The sequence below is a fragment of the Dromaius novaehollandiae genome, chromosome 5 (assembly GCF_036370855.1).
Source record: "Dromaius novaehollandiae isolate bDroNov1 chromosome 5, bDroNov1.hap1, whole genome shotgun sequence".
Lineage (NCBI taxonomy): Eukaryota > Metazoa > Chordata > Aves > Casuariiformes > Dromaiidae > Dromaius > Dromaius novaehollandiae.
This window is the reverse complement of record NC_088102.1, coordinates 77,158,610-77,173,447: the sequence shown is the minus strand read 5'-3', so window position 1 is coordinate 77,173,447 and position 14,838 is coordinate 77,158,610. Positions and strand designations below refer to the sequence as shown.

General features: G+C 57.3%; 1 protein-coding gene across 1 annotated transcript in view; it reads left to right on the top strand.

Moving 5' to 3' along the window:
- KDM2A (lysine demethylase 2A) overlaps positions 1–14,367 on the top strand; it is a 56,571-nt gene extending 42,204 nt beyond the window's left edge. The window contains exons 14-22 of the mRNA XM_064513404.1: positions 4,481–4,564; positions 6,835–7,101; positions 7,269–7,400; positions 7,481–7,570; positions 8,523–9,235; positions 10,395–10,558; positions 10,839–10,997; positions 11,194–11,409; positions 11,599–14,367. Coding sequence (XP_064369474.1) covers positions 4,481–4,564; positions 6,835–7,101; positions 7,269–7,400; positions 7,481–7,570; positions 8,523–9,235; positions 10,395–10,558; positions 10,839–10,997; positions 11,194–11,409; positions 11,599–11,780 — 2,007 coding nt within the window. The 3' untranslated portion in view covers positions 11,781–14,367. The remainder of the gene's footprint in view (positions 1–4,480; positions 4,565–6,834; positions 7,102–7,268; positions 7,401–7,480; positions 7,571–8,522; positions 9,236–10,394; positions 10,559–10,838; positions 10,998–11,193; positions 11,410–11,598) is intronic.
- The last annotated feature ends 471 nt before the right edge of the window (positions 14,368–14,838 follow it).

The window sequence follows — 14,838 nt, the reverse complement described above, 5'->3', positions numbered from 1 at the left end:
TTGGGGAAATCTGCTTGTGCATCTTGTCATGAGTTGAGCTTGGAGCTGTCGCATGGTGGGACCTGATACTTTGGATATGACAAAGGTATGCTTCCAGCTCCATGGCAGGAGGGATTGTCTGTCCACTGAGACTCTGTAAACCCACCCAGACAAGGTTAAGGCTGTGTCAGCAGCTTAGATAAAAAGAGCACATTGCCATCGCTGCTTCCTACTTTACCACTCTAGCTTTGCCTGTTTCCCTGGGAAAGCTCTTGATAATACCATGTCACTGCCTTCTGAACCAGCTGCTCTCTGGTGTCATCTTCAGGAGGGCCCACATGAATCAAAATGACTTCTAACTTGACATTAGGAGAAAATCTGCCTTCAGGAAACAAGGTGGTGACACTGATGGCTTGCTGGAAAAAAATCTCTATGCATTTGTTGAAGTCTCCATGTGCTGTCTGGACTTTGATCTTTGGAAAGATCATTGGCAAAGAGGGAACTTCAGAGAGGTCCCATCATCCAGGGTTTCTTCATCTTCTGACTGCTTCTGTCCATCTCTGAACCAACCTAGGGTGTGCTGGTTTCCCTTGCTTACTCTTCAGAGGAGTAGGATAATCTATGAGGGTCTAGATCCTTTAGCTTTTGGGTCATCTCTAGAGAGCTGCCAGACTTGTGGTGTACTGATTGGTGGTGAGCCAAGCCCACGTCTGAACCAGGTGCTGCAGTGCCACCAGGCTCTTCTGCCATGGTAATTACTGCAAATGGGTTATGATTGGGCTCTGTGTGGAGGCCTTGGTATAGGTGGTGAAGTACCAAGCATTGCAGGAACCAGGAGAGTTTCTGTCAAAAATGCAAATCCCATTTCCAGGTCCTCATCTCAAAGCCTCTGGTCTGGCATTGTCTGTGTAGCTGGCAGCACTCAGTGTTGTGCTAGGTCTCCTTCAGGATCAGAGACATCTCGCTTCTCTGTAGGAGCGTGTTATTCTTTCTCTGTATCATCTGTTCTTCCTGTGGGTCAGGTCTCCCTAAGATATTCCCTGTGCGTGGTGTTCTCCCATCCCTGCTCCAGTAAATCTGCCAGGTGCGATCTGCTTTCCTGAGAGAGCACATCTCTCCAGGTGCTTGTGTCTGGGAGAATCAATGAATATGTTAGCTTGTTGAAACCCGGAGGATTGAACAGGGTTGATTAGTACCCTTGGGGAGGAGTGAGTGGTCTCAGGCCACTTCCACTCCCTCCTTGGGCCCACGGGGAGAGGTCACGCAGTCCCCATTTGCTGAAGGGCTATGGGACATGGAGTAGACTCGGTGATGTCTGAGGGCTGCTTCTGCTGGGGCTGGACATGGAAGGTCAAGGTCGTCGTCTGAGAGGGTTGCCCATTGGTAGGAAGGCTGGACTGGCCGTGCTCCTGCCTCTGGCTCAGGAGAGGCTAAACAACCATGGGTTGAAACGCTGAGCCATGTGCAAGACCCCCCCATGTGTATGTCAGCAGTATGAGATGTCTGACACTTCCTACAGTCACTTGGCAAAGGGGTTGTGTAGGAATATCATACCCGGGAGTAAGTAGGGCCAAAGACCTTTCAGTTGCCCTGCTGCGTGATGAGATGTGACCTGAGCATGCACCCACCACACCCAGCCTCTGCACAGGGCCAAACTGCATGGCAGGTGTCAGTGTCCCCACTGTGATCCAGACAGCAACATCTGCCAGTGTGTGCAAAGAGCCTGTGCCGGGAGCCAAAGGGTGGCTTCCCTGTGGTGACCCTCAAGGAGTCACAGTGGCATTACCTATCTAGATGGTGACCATTCAGACCTAAATGTCTGGTCAGTGTGCAACTTGCTTCCTATGCTTTTCGGGGCAGGAAACATAAAAGCTGTAGTCACCTGCGGATGTTCTGGATGCATCAGACTAGTGGGAGCAGCCGTTCTTCTCTAGCGCTGCCCTTGGGGAGCTTGCTTTATGTAAAGGGCTGCTTCCATTTTGGCTGTGGTGGTCTGGAGTCAGGATCAGGGAGCTGGGGCTGGCCAGGGGAGCCATTGCTTCACCCGCATGTGTTTGTTCCCCTCTAGCAGTTCGGTTAGCGGTGGCTTTGGGAGCACCAGCCGCTCCCAAACTTAGCTTGTAGGATATTTGTCAGGGCAGGGGAGGTCCGTGTGTCCAGATCAGCAGCGTGTGGGACCAGTACCTGCAGTCCACGTGTTTCCGGGGGCTCATCTTCCCTGCTGTGATTTGAAAGCCCTTTTTCCCCCACTCACACCTCCAATGTCTCCCAGATCCAGGCAGCTTCAGCTTTCAGCAGGACCCCGAAAACCGCCCTGGCGAAGACAAAAGAAAGGTGGTGGGGGGCTGGGCGTGAGCAAGGCAAGGGCGCTGGCGGGCAGGCTGGGGTACATGCAGGGGTTAGCAGCTCTCTGCCGTGCTCTCCCGAGCCTGCCCGGGGCCCTGGGGGAGGCTGGCCCTGGGTTCTCCGATTGCAGTGGCGGAAGGAGGGGAGGGGAAGGTGGGCCGCGCCAGCCGGGCCCCTGCGCCAATCCGCGTGGCGCCAGCCGCCTGTCCCAGCCCCTCCCGGCGCTGCAGCAGAACGGCTCTGCCCTCTGCTCGCTCGCTCGCTTTTTCTCTTCTGCCATCTTCCCGTTGCAAAGCATTGCTGGGAACCGCATGTGGGTGACGCAGCAGCATTGTTTCAGGCTCAGGAAGCCGCCGCTGCTGCCCAAGGGCTCGGGGAGGAACACGCGGCTGCCAGGGCAGCTGCTGGAGCCGGGGAGGAGCAGGGGACGGCTTGGGGCGGGGGGCGCGGCTGCTCTCCCAACCATGTCCCTGAAGACCGGGGGTCCGGCTCGAGTCTGCTCAGACTGAGCGAGCAAGTGGAGGTGTCCGGGGAGAGGGGGGGGGCCCCCAGCCCTCGCAGTGCAGGCACCGAAACAAAGAGGGCTCGGCAAACTTCACCCCAGAGTCGCAGCAGCTCCAGAAGCGCAAGGTCAGGCAGCTGGCAATGCTCGGCGGGTGGGGAGGGGACGCGGGGGCAGTCCGGCCCCAGGTGGTGCGGGAGGGGACCGCCGGGGAGACCTGGGTGTCCTCTTCTCCCCGGAGAGGTCTCGGGCTGGTGCTTGGGCTCGCCTTTGCCCTTTGCTTCCACGGGGCGCGCCGGCTTGTGCCGAGTTCCTGCCGGGGCAGAGGGGGAAGTGTGCAGCATGCTTGCAGGCTCCCCTCTGCATTGTCCACTCCCGCCGGAGCGCGAGGGGCATTGGGAGATGGCAGTCTCCCACCCCGGCTCCGAGCGAGATGCAGCCGTGGGACCCCAGCACTCCCTGGGAGCTGATCGACCCCTCCTGCTCAGAGCATGCCCCAGCCGCTGCCACCCTCCACTGTGCCCAGGGCAGGGGGAGCCCACAATTCCCTGGGTGCACACGTGTGTGTGTGTGTGTGTGTGTGTGTGTGTGTGCATGCGTGCACGTGTGCATGAACACGACCCCCAGACCCTGACCTTTCCTTTCAGCGTGTGCTCAGGGGAAGGTTGGCCGGGAGGCGGAAAGTCTGTAGGCAGCATGCTGCGCCGCTGGGGAGCGGCGGGGAGGCCGCGGCTTCCTGCCACCCGCAGGCTCCGGAGCCGGGTGGGGGAAGTGCTGGAAAGCCACCCTGTGCGGGAGTCGAGCTGGAGCACCTGCGCAGGGAACCGGCAGCCCCTGGGGGAAGCCAGCCCAGCCCCTGGCTCCGTCCCCACCTGGCAGCGGGAAGCGCGGGCACTCGGCGCGCACAGGGATGCCGGCAGGAGGCTCCTGCAAGCGTAGCCATGGCAACGCCAAGTAAATAAAGCACCTTTTGCAATGGCAAATTCACGGGGAACGGCCGTGGGGAGGGGGGCCCCAATTGAGGGGGCGAGTAGGAGAGCCGAAACATCAAGGATGAGTGCAGGGAGTCCACGTCTGCCAAGAGCACAGTGCCTGTCATGCCGTAGGGCAACGTGCCCATTGAGGGCAACCCCCAGGACAGAGCCTTGGTGCTTGAGGATCTCTCATGTTGAAGCCAAACCCCGGGGCAGTGTGGGGTAACAGCTTTCAGCTACCTGGCAGCTTGCACTGCACTGTGGAGGGGGTGCTGGGGTGCCGCATCCTAGAGCCACTCCACCCTCCAGCTGCTCTGTGCCTGGGGAGCATTGGGGGGATGGAAGGAGGGGACCATGGTGCTTTCTTCCCTATAAACCCTGCTGGATTGGCAAAGCTCGGTGCTCTCCTCCACCACTGCACAGCGCAGGGCCTCAGGGCTGAAATGCAGTTGATGAAAGCGCTCGTGCAGATCAACTCGACAGAGCTTGTCTGTCTAACGTGGGGAGGGATTGTTGCTCGCAGGCGTGGGTAGAGGAGGGCTCCTTCCCAGCCGCATTTGAAGCATGCTGTCCTTGGCATCTGGTCAGAGCCTGCCTTGCTGGCAGGAGTGTTGTTTCGCTGTGCTCACACCTGTGCTTTTTGTCTCTTTGCTTTCCCCCCCCCCCATCTCTCCATCAGTTGCTGCTAGAAGAATACGCGAACAGCGACCCCAAACTGGCACTTACAGGCATCCCTATCGTCCAGTGGCCCAAGAGAGATAAGGTAGGAGCCGTGAGGAGGGGGCTTGAGGAGCCGTTCCTGGGAGGGTATTGCGCATGGTTTAGCCAGTTCCCTGCCATCAGCTGAGTTGCCCTTTGGGGCTGGGATGTGATGGCACCACCTGTGTATCTGCCTGGGGAGCCCCAGCCAGTTGGCAGAAAGGGGAGCTGTGCAGAGGCAGAGCACAGGATTCAGCTGCCTTTACAGCACCTTGAGCAAATGCATTTATTTGCAGTTCTGAAGATACCCATGTTGGTGACCCTTGCTCAGCTGATAGGTGGTAACTGGGTGATCCCCAGCTGCTCCATGCGTTCCAGCCCCTTGTTTGTGCTCAGAGGAGCTAGAGTCTTGCTGGCAGTGGAAGGAGCAGTTCTCTAAAGGAAGCTCACCCCACAGTGCTTTGGGGCCCTGGGTGGTGCGAGCCGTGTTGTGTGTCAGGCTACACAGTGCTATTGCATTCCCGTGACAGGTGAAGGGCAAGGTGTGGGAATTCATAATAAGCATCAACCCTGCCCACTTTGTGGTCAAGGCAGCCTTGGCAAGCCAGCCTCTCACCGCTAGGTGAGTGTGCCCTGTGCCCCCTTGGGTCCATGCCCCTGCCAGCACACCTGCATGCTTGCCTGTGCTGTAGAGTTGGCTCTTGCAACCCTAGAGAAAGCAACTGCTTCCCTTCAGGAAGCCCTCCCTGTGGAGGGCAGCCAGCTCCTCAGGGAGGGACAGAGGGTCAGAGGGACCTCTTGGCTTGCTCTTGCCCTTCCCTCTCTGATTGTGCGTGTAACCTGGGGCCCAAAGCTGGGCTGCTTCCCAGGCCAAGCTTGCTGAGCAGTTGGAGATGCTTGGAGCGGCCTCTGGAGGCTGGCTGGCCAGGCTTTCCATCCCCCTCCACAGGCTACCTTCCTGCAGGCAGCCGGGACACCTCCCATAGGTCACTGCTCCCTTCCTGTTGGGAGATGGGCTTGTGGGCAGACTGATGTATTGGAAGAGCATGACCCTGTCACACTGGGAAGGATCGGCAACACCCAGTCTGGGCACACGGAGACAAACAAGCCTCTCAGATTGCCCTTTGGAGGTGCCTGTCTCTGCTCACCCCATCCAACAGGATCCAGTGCAACTTTGCTGGTTGTTGAGTGGCACAAGCACCTACTCTTGCCTCAGGCAGCTTCTCTGGGAGTAGAGACCTGGAGATGTCTGCGCTCTTTGGATGCAGCAGTCAGACGCTTGGTGCATCCACGACCCTGTCCTTGTGCTGGGTCCTTTGGGCACAGGCCCTGTCCCTAGCCCTTCAGCCTTGGTGCGCACAACGTAAGGGCTGTCCCCAGAAGGATGTCACAGCCAGCCTATTTGCTCTGAGGGCTGACAAGATGTGTAGCGGCAGATGTCTGCTGGAGAGGTGTGCTATCCCACACATACTGTAAATAAGGGCACTTGGGTGTTCCCATCATGCCTTCAATTTGCAGAAAAGAACAACTGGAGCAGTCAGGGCCAGTAAAGCCTGGCTGGACAGAGGTCATGCACACAGGATTTAGGGATGTGAGCTGAGCTGGGTCCCTGTGGGTTTGAGCACCAGCTTCCCCCCAGGGCAGAACTCTGGCTGTTTGAGAGAGCCTACTGAAGCCCAGCAGGGTATTGAAATCCAGCAGCCACCTCATGATGTAAATCCCCCTGTCCACATCAGGGTCCTGGTCTACTCTAACCATGTAGGTAGGTTTGCAGGGTAGATCTGCTCTCCCAGGCCTGCGTTTGCTCTGCTGTGCTCTGGGCACTCTGGCCAGCTCCAGTTCTGGAGGCGTCAGGCACTCGGCAAACGCTGTAGAAGCACAGCACTTGCGTCGGAGCTAAGCCCTGTCCCCTTGCGCTGCTTGGGGAGGGAGCTAAGCCTGCACGGAGGCCCAGAGAGACAGGAGAGACGTTCAAGCTGCCCAGGCAAGCTTCCTCTGGCAGCTTGCTTCAGAAATAAAATGTGTTTGTTGGAGCACCGCAGTGCTTTCAGGCCTCAGCAGCCCTTTTCAGATCTGGTTCTCGCTCCTGATGGGAAGGACAGGAGGAATGGGAGCCCTTGGCATGCAGAGATGAAGGTTGAATGAGTGCTACTCAAGGAGATCCCCTCTTAGCAGTGCTGATAGAGACTTCTCCTTTGTCTCCAGCTCTTTCCTGCAGAACGGTGAAGGAGCTGGGAAGCTCCCTCTGGAGCCTGAGATCAGAGGCTTTCTGATCCAAGCTGAATCCAGCAATCTGCCCCATCTCATGCCACTTTCCTCTCTCTCTGTTGCCAGCTAAAGCTGCAGGCCCGGCTGAGGGTCCGTCTGCCCACCATACCCATCACCAAGCCTCACACCATGAAGCCGACCCCCCGCCCAACACCCGTCAGGCCCACGGTCTCTCCCATCGTGTCAGGAGCCAGGCGGAGGCGGGTGAGGTGCCGGAAATGCAAGGCTTGCATGCAGGGCGAGTGTGGCATGTGCCACTATTGCAGGGACATGAAGAAGTTTGGTGGGCCTGGTCGTATGAAGCAGTCCTGCGTCCTCCGACAGTGCTTAGCGGTGAGTCTGCGGCCTGATCCTTTTCCCCGAGAAGCCCACTGCAGCCCGGCAGCTACCCTGTCTGGCTTTCCAGGGTCAGAGAGAAGAGGGCAATGACAAGATTTTTGATTCCTGGGGGATGTTTGGCCCCTACCTTGCCCTGGTTCCACCCCTGCTTTCCTTTGTAGCCTAGGCTGCCTCACTCGGTCACTTGTGCACTTTGTGGGGAGGTGGATCAGAATGAAGACTCACAGGACTTCGAGAAGAAGCTCATGGAGTGCTGCATCTGCAATGAGATCGTTCACCCTGGCTGTCTGCAGGTGAGCGGCTCGGGCACCAGGGCAGACAGGTCTTGGCTGCAGGGAAAGGCAACCACTAACCTGCACTGTTCTCCCCACAGATGGATGGGGAAGGTCTGCTCAATGATGAGCTTCCCAACTGCTGGGAGTGTCCTAAGTGCTACCAGGGTGACGACGCGGAGAAGGGCCAGGTATGAGGCGAGTTATGCTGGGACAGAGGCAGTATGTGTCCTCTATCCCGTTGCATCCTGCTGGGGCATAGGCAGGGTTCAGCCACACCAGGCCATGGAAATGGCCTGGTGATGCAAAGGGCAGCAGGGCCAAAGGTGCATGGGCAGGCTTGCAGAAGGGGTTGGAGAAGAGGCGGGGAACAGTACAAGCCAGGGGACCAGTAAGGCAGTGACTGAGAATGGGCATCATTCAGGGCGTAGCACAATGGCGCTTGGGGACCTGGCAGTAACCTGCAGGGATGGAGGAGCTGGCAGATGCTGCCACAGCCAAGTCCTGGGATCTCACAGTGGGGGAAGCTGACAGACCCCTGCTCTCTGTCCCCGGTGCTCCCAGAGAGCCCATCAGCGAGCCAAGGCCAGGCTCCAGCAGAAGCAGCAAGGGCACCTGGGTCCCTCTGCCAGGCAGCAAGCAGACTACGTGCAGCAGCAGCTGGCCGGAAGACCAGCCTACGGCTACCGGGTCATCTGTAGGACCGTAACTGCTGTTGTGGATGGAAATGTGGCAGCCAAGGCAAGCCAGGCTGAGAGCAGTGGGCCGGGGGTACCTTCACCTTCCCCTGGGTGATGTGCATGCTTGGGGTGCACATCTGCCTAGCTCCATGGTTCACTGGCACTTAAAGCAGAGATGATGAGCACCACTGTTCCCTGTGATATGTTGTGCTGAGCTGTGATCCCAAGGGTTTCCACTGCAAGAGGCAGGGGACTGCTAGGCACAGAGTGGAAACTACCTCCAACCTCAAAGGTCTCCCTTTTTGTGAAAGGAGAAGGAATGTGTTGGTTAGCTGTGTGTGCGTGTGTGTGTAGACTCTAGTCTTGGTGAAACTGGGCACAGCTGGTGCAGATGAGGAGGGGTGCCTTCCCCAGGCCTACTGCTGCTCCATCCCCACTAACCTTCTGCCCCACTTCCCCACAGAAGCGGAAGGTGGAAGAGAGCGATGATGACACAGCACAAGCCAAGGTGCTGCGGCCTCTGCGGAGTTGTGAAGAGCCCCTGACCCCCCCACCCAACTCACCCACCCCCATGCTGCAGCTGATCCATGACCCAGCATCACCACGAGGCGTGGTGACACGCTCATCCCCCGGAGCCGGTCCCAGCGACCACCACAGCGCCAGCAGGGATGAGCGCTTCAAGCGACGGCAGCTGCTGAGGCTCCAGGCTACTGAGCGAACCATGGTGCGGGAGAAAGAGAACAATCCCAGCGGCAAGAAGGAGTTGTCAGAGGTGGAGAAGGCCAAGCTGCATGGCTCCTACCTCACTGTGACGCTGCAGCGCCCCACCAAAGACGTCCATGGCACTTCCATTGTCCCTAAGCTGCAAGCTATCACAGCCTCCTCCACCAACCTACAGCATTCTCCCCGTGTGGTTGTGCGCCACACACCAGCCCGGATGCCCCAGCGGGGTGGGGGGGACGAGGAGGCAGCTGCAGAGGAGGATGAGGAGGAAGAAGAGGAGGATGACGAGAATGCGGAGGAGGGGGGGGCAGCCCGGCTCAATGGCAGAGGGGGCCGGGCACAGGAGGGCGAGGAAAGCTGGATGCAGCGTGAGGTGTGGATGTCCGTCTTCCGCTACCTTACTCGCAGGGAGCTCTGCGAGTGCATGCGGGTGTGCAAGACCTGGTACAAATGGTGAGTGTGGGGAACCTACAGGGAGCGGTATGGCCAGACCTGCCCATGCCCTGATTTGTGGACCAAGCATGGTCACACCAAACCATGTGCCTGAAAGGCATGCGGCCAGAGATGGAAAGGGGAGGAAGGGAGCTCACTTCCAGCACCATCGGTGCGCTCCCTCTGCATCTCAGAGCTGTCATTTACTAAGCAGCGTTGCCCCTTGGGCCCTGCAGCCAGCCCTACTTGCTGCTGCCTCTTCCATATGTGCACTGGTCTCTCCTGTCCCTCTCCATGACCTTCCTTCTATCCTCTGTGCTGGGAGACAGTTGCAAGCTGTCACCCAAACACCTATCCCTCTGCTTTTGTCCTTGCAAGGTACTGATGCCCTTTGCCCACCCACCGCTTGGCCTGATCTTAGCTCTTCCCTACCTCCCATCCTGACCCAGCCTCACAATGCATGGCTGGCGAAGGCAGGCTGAGGCGGGGATGGGTTTGCTGGCTGGAAGTGCCTTGGGGTGCAGTGGGCCCAAAGACAATGCTGGCACCAGGACAGCGGTGGATGCAGGGCTTGGGAACAGACGCTGACTGGAAGCTGGGAGGTTTCTAACTGCCAAGTAGTGGGAATGGCACAACAGGAGCAGCCTCGGTAGCTTTGATTGGCAGCCGATGGGAACTGTGTGATGCCGTGGTTGCAGGAGACCTGGACACAACTGTATTTGGGGGGTTTGGGGCTGTGAGACCATCCCCTCACCCCTCACAGGCCCTTAGGGCAGAGCTGGGCTGCAGTTGGGTCCTGAATCTCCCCAGGCTCCCACGAGGGAGGAGTTTGTGTTGCCTCCAGGCTCTGTTGCGGCTCCCAGCAAACCGAGGAGCATTATTCAGGCTGTAGGGTGGGACCAGGCCAAGTGCGTTTTGCCTGCTGGGAGCAAGGATGCTTCAGATCTTAGCCCTGGCGGGAGGAGCACCCGGGAGGGGTCAAACAGGCCAACAGCTGTGACTCAGTCTTGTTATGTGGCAGCAAAATCCTACTGGGGTTGTTCTAGGCATCCCTGGGTGGCTGGACACCCCCACCAACCTCCCCATGTGTCCTGGAACTCAAACTGATACGCCTCTTGTCACACAGGGCTCTGGGCTCTCAGTCCTTGGCCTCTAACCTTGTCCTTGTCCCTGTTTCCAGGTGCTGTGACAAGAGATTGTGGACAAAGATAGATTTGAGCAGGTGCAAGTCCATCACCCCTCAGGCACTGAGTGGTATCATCAAAAGACAGCCGGTCAGCCTCGACCTCAGTTGGACCAATATCTCCAAAAAGCAGCTCACATGGCTTGTCAACAGGCTGCCAGGTGAGCAGGGGTTGGGGAGGGATCTCTTATCCCTGCCACCAGCCTATGTGAAGGCTTCTCCCACAGTGGGACTGCAGCAAGAGGCAGACTCTGCATCTGTGGTACCTGCTGGCGGGAAAGCTCTTGGGTGCTTGGAACCCATCACCTAAGAAGCAGCTGATAGTGCTGCCATCCCACCCCAGGCAGGAAGGGGAGCCTGGATAAAGAGGGCTGAGATCTGGGATGCCTTGGAGTTGACTGAACCCAGCTGACTTGTTACCTCTCTTCCTTCTCCTGGCAGGCCTGAAAGACCTCATCTTAGCGGGCTGTTCCTGGTCTGCGGTCTGTGCTCTCAGTACCTCCAGCTGCCCCCTTCTCAGGACCCTCGATCTTCGGTGGGCAGTAGGAATCAAGGACCCTCAGATCCGGGACTTGCTCACGCCTCCAACAGACAAACCCAGTAAGCTGTTCCCCAGGCTGCCACCGGGCAAGGCTGGAGCGGTCGTGACCAAGTAGGGTCCCCACAAGTTGTGGAGAGCCGGAGGAGGGTGACTTCTTGATTGTAGAGCAGGGAGGCGTTGCCAGATCTGGAATTCCCCAAGCCAGCACTGCAGACAGCTGCATGTCCACGCTAAGCTACACCTCTCCCTCTGCAGGTCAGGACAATCGCAGCAAACTCCGCAACATGATTGACTTCAGGCTAGCTGGCCTGGACATCACTGACGCCACGCTGCGGCTCATCATCCGCCATATGCCCCTGCTCTCCCGCCTTGACCTCAGCCACTGCAACCATCTTACGGACCAGTCAGCCAACCTCCTGACAGCTGTGGGCTCTTCCACACGCAACTCCCTCACGGAGCTCAACATGGCAGGTGGGTACAGTGCTCTCCGTGGCCAAGGCTGGCCTCCCCACACCCTGCTGGATTGGGGATGGGCTGGCCAGACAAATTTGCCATTAAGAAGCGGCTCCCTCCTCCCCTCCTGCCTTGTAGGCCTGACACAGAAGCACAGCGCTGGCTTCGTGGAGGCACTGCAGCTCACTCTCTCTCGTCTCCCTGCAGGCTGCAATAAGCTGACAGATCAGGCCCTGCTGTACCTGCGACGTATCTCCAATGTCACTCTAATCGACCTGCGAGGTTGCAAACAGATCACCCGCAAAGCCTGTGAGCACTTCATCTCGGACCTGTCCATCAACAGCCTCTACTGCCTATCTGATGAGAAGCTGATCCAAAAAATCAGCTAGAGACCCCCTTTCCAGGCAGACTGAGGAGAAGGAAAAAAGCCCATCCCACCCCTCTCGGAGAGCCGCTCCTCCGCATTCCCACCCTGCCCTCCGTGTCCTGCTGCTGCCTCCCACACAACTCGGCAGGCAGGGCCACTGCTGGCCTCGTTCCGCCGTCCTTCCTCCTCCTCCCCCTGGGACTTCCACTGATGAAGATGTCCCACCAGGCTGGCCAGTACCAGAGGAGGAACAGGCAAATGGCGGGGAGCCCCATCTTGGAGGCTGGCCGCTCTTAAGGCGGAGGTTGTAATGGAGATCTCTGTGCAGAGAAGTGGGGCACCCTTTTCCCCCTGCTTTTCCCCTCCTCCCCATCTCCTCCTTGCCTTGAAACACTTGTCACTTCCCTGTTAGCACAAGCTTGAGGGTAAAGGTCTCTCCAAGGAAGAAGGAGCAGAGCTGGAACAAAATGTACCCCTTCATGCAACCACCAGCTCATTGCTTGCCCTGCTCTGTCAGTCCCGCCCCATCCCCCCAATGGTTTTCCTCATCTGGCTGCAGGGGCTGTGATCGAATCCCCTCCTTCTCCCACTGCTCTTGTGCACCTGGGCGGCTCTTTCAGTGTTGAGGGCAGGAGCCCTGCAGCTGGGATATCCACAAGTTCTCCTGGCCACACAGCTAGCACGAGTGGGCCAGGAGCAGGGTGGCTTTGTGGCATGTTTTTCCCCTTGCCGGGGAGACAAGGCTGGGGGATGCTGCACTTTCAGCCAGCCTTCTCGGAGCATCACGTGTCCCAGTGCACCCTGTGGCGATGACCGGGGCTGGGCACCAACAGGGAGCAGGGGAGAAACCACAGGTACATCAGAGCTCAGGGAGGACCCGGAAAGCATCAGCTGGGGGTGAGTGAGCAAGTGGAGGGACAGGAGTTGACTCCTCTTCCTTCCCAGCTCCCTGCGCGTGGCATAGCATCATGAAGCACTCTGGGGCTGCGACGGCCAGAAGGGCAAAGGCGGCTCTGTCTCTGCCCAGGTCTCTTTGACCTGGGAGCCTAACTGGCGTAAATGCCCCACCCCACTGTCCTCTCCTTTCCCCCACCCCCTTTTAGCTGCCATTTTTTCCTTTGCAATGAATGGTCGGTCCAAAGAACCTCTCTCTAGGGCAGCAGAGAGCTTTTTGCACTTTAAAAAAAAAACAAAAAAAAAACAAAAAAATCAAAAAAAAAAGGCAAGAAAAGAAAAAAGGTTGGAATCTTCTTTTGGGTCACTATTTTATTTCCCTCCCTGTTCTGCCTGTGACCAGATGCTCCCCATCTCTTCCCCAGTGTCCGAGCGCCTGGCAGCAACTGCACACCGTGCTCACCCCCAGCCTGGCCCGGCCCTCCCTCGCAATGCATACAGATAGCACAAACCAGCCCACCGTGTGCCACTGGTTCCTGAGCCCCAGAGAAAGGACCGCTGAGGGGCTGGGAAGCCTCAGTGGAGGCCAGCCCATGTGTCATCTCGCTGCTTCTAAAGCAATAAGGGAGGAGAGAGTGTCTGCAGCCCCTCTGGCTCTGCCAAGGGATCTGGCACAGGATTTATGCCCAGGTGTTGGGCAAGATGCCTTTGCTCTCCCAGGTCGAGGGGTTGGTCCGCGCTTTCTTCCTTCCCCAGCGAGAGCCTGCTCCAGCACTGCGAGGTGAAGGGAGATACAAGTGTGATGATTTCTGCAGTGCCTCGGTACATGGGAGTTTTGCTGCAATGAATCTGGAGGGCTTCGAGCAGAAAATTACCCACAAGACTAAGAGCGAGAGTGCCAGCCCCTCCACTCATGGCTGGGTGGTGGAAGCCTTCTGCCTTAGTCTCTCTTGGTGGCTCCTGTGAAAGACAGAAGAAAAATCAAAGTTTTGATGGGTTTTTTTTGTTTGTTTGTTTTTCTTTTTTTTCCTTTGGCTTGATTTGAGTTTCACAACAAGAAAGAAAAAAGCTTGGGGTAAAGTTTAGCAGGAGCTGGGAAGGCAGCTGGCCTTGGGGCCTGTGCCAGCCCTGGGGCTTCCCTGGCTGGGCGGGCATCAGGGGCTTCCTCCGGCAGGAAAACGAGCATCTCCCTGTACTTACACACATGTTCAGCACCGAGTGAAAGCAGCCCCTCACTACAGGGTGGCACGGGGAGGCAGGTGAGCTGAGCTGAGCTGGGGAGGGACAGGGTGCCTGGGGTGGTGAGCCTTCGGCTGGCTTCCAGCCATCCCCTGCGGGTTCCCCCCCACCTCGTCTGGGGCTTCAGAGACTCGAAATCGAAGTGCGACCCTTGTAACCACCTAACTGGCCACCTCAGCCCCTTTGGTGGGTGAGAGGTGAAACTTCACAAGGAAAGAAGAAGAAAAAAAAAAGAATTATATATATATAAAAATCACTTAGTGATTTAAAAACAACCCAGACTGCTCCCTAAAGACAACTCCTGCAAGAGAAGTCACTATTGTTTAAGGGTTTGGTTGTGTTTTTGTTTCGTTTCAATTCCCCCCTCCCTCCCCCCGGAGAAATATTGTAAATATATATTTTTTGTTGGCGATTTAGAGTCCATCTCTGATGTTTGTGCTTTAAAATTAAATGTAAGCATTAAGGGTAAAAGCAAACCAAGTCTTACGCTCTCTCAGTCGGTATGGTTTGGGTTGGGGGGTTTCTTGTCTGGGGGCAGAGGGAGGGGAGCTAGTTGGCTTTTTTTTTTGTTTTGTTTTGTTTTTCTTTTTTCTTTTCTAAGCATTCTCCGATACTGGTTTTAGAGAGGATCTTTGCTCATAACATATTACCACAGGGATGGAAGAGATGTTGTGGGGTGGGAGGGAAGATACCAGCCTCTGAAGGGAAATATTTTGTTTCTTGGGGGTGGATTTTTTGGAATAAAAATTTAAAGAAAAACAAAACCCTGCGTCTCGGTTCTGCCCATTGTTTGTCTGCGAGTTGGAGGGGAGTGGAGAGATGGAGGCCTGGGCTGGCAGGCCGTGGCTTCTGCGGCTGCCCCGGCCCTGGGGCTTCCTCTGCCGGGCCAAGCGGGGTGGAGAGGAAGCGTGGGGCTTGGTCACGTGCCCAGGCTCCTGTGCAGGAAC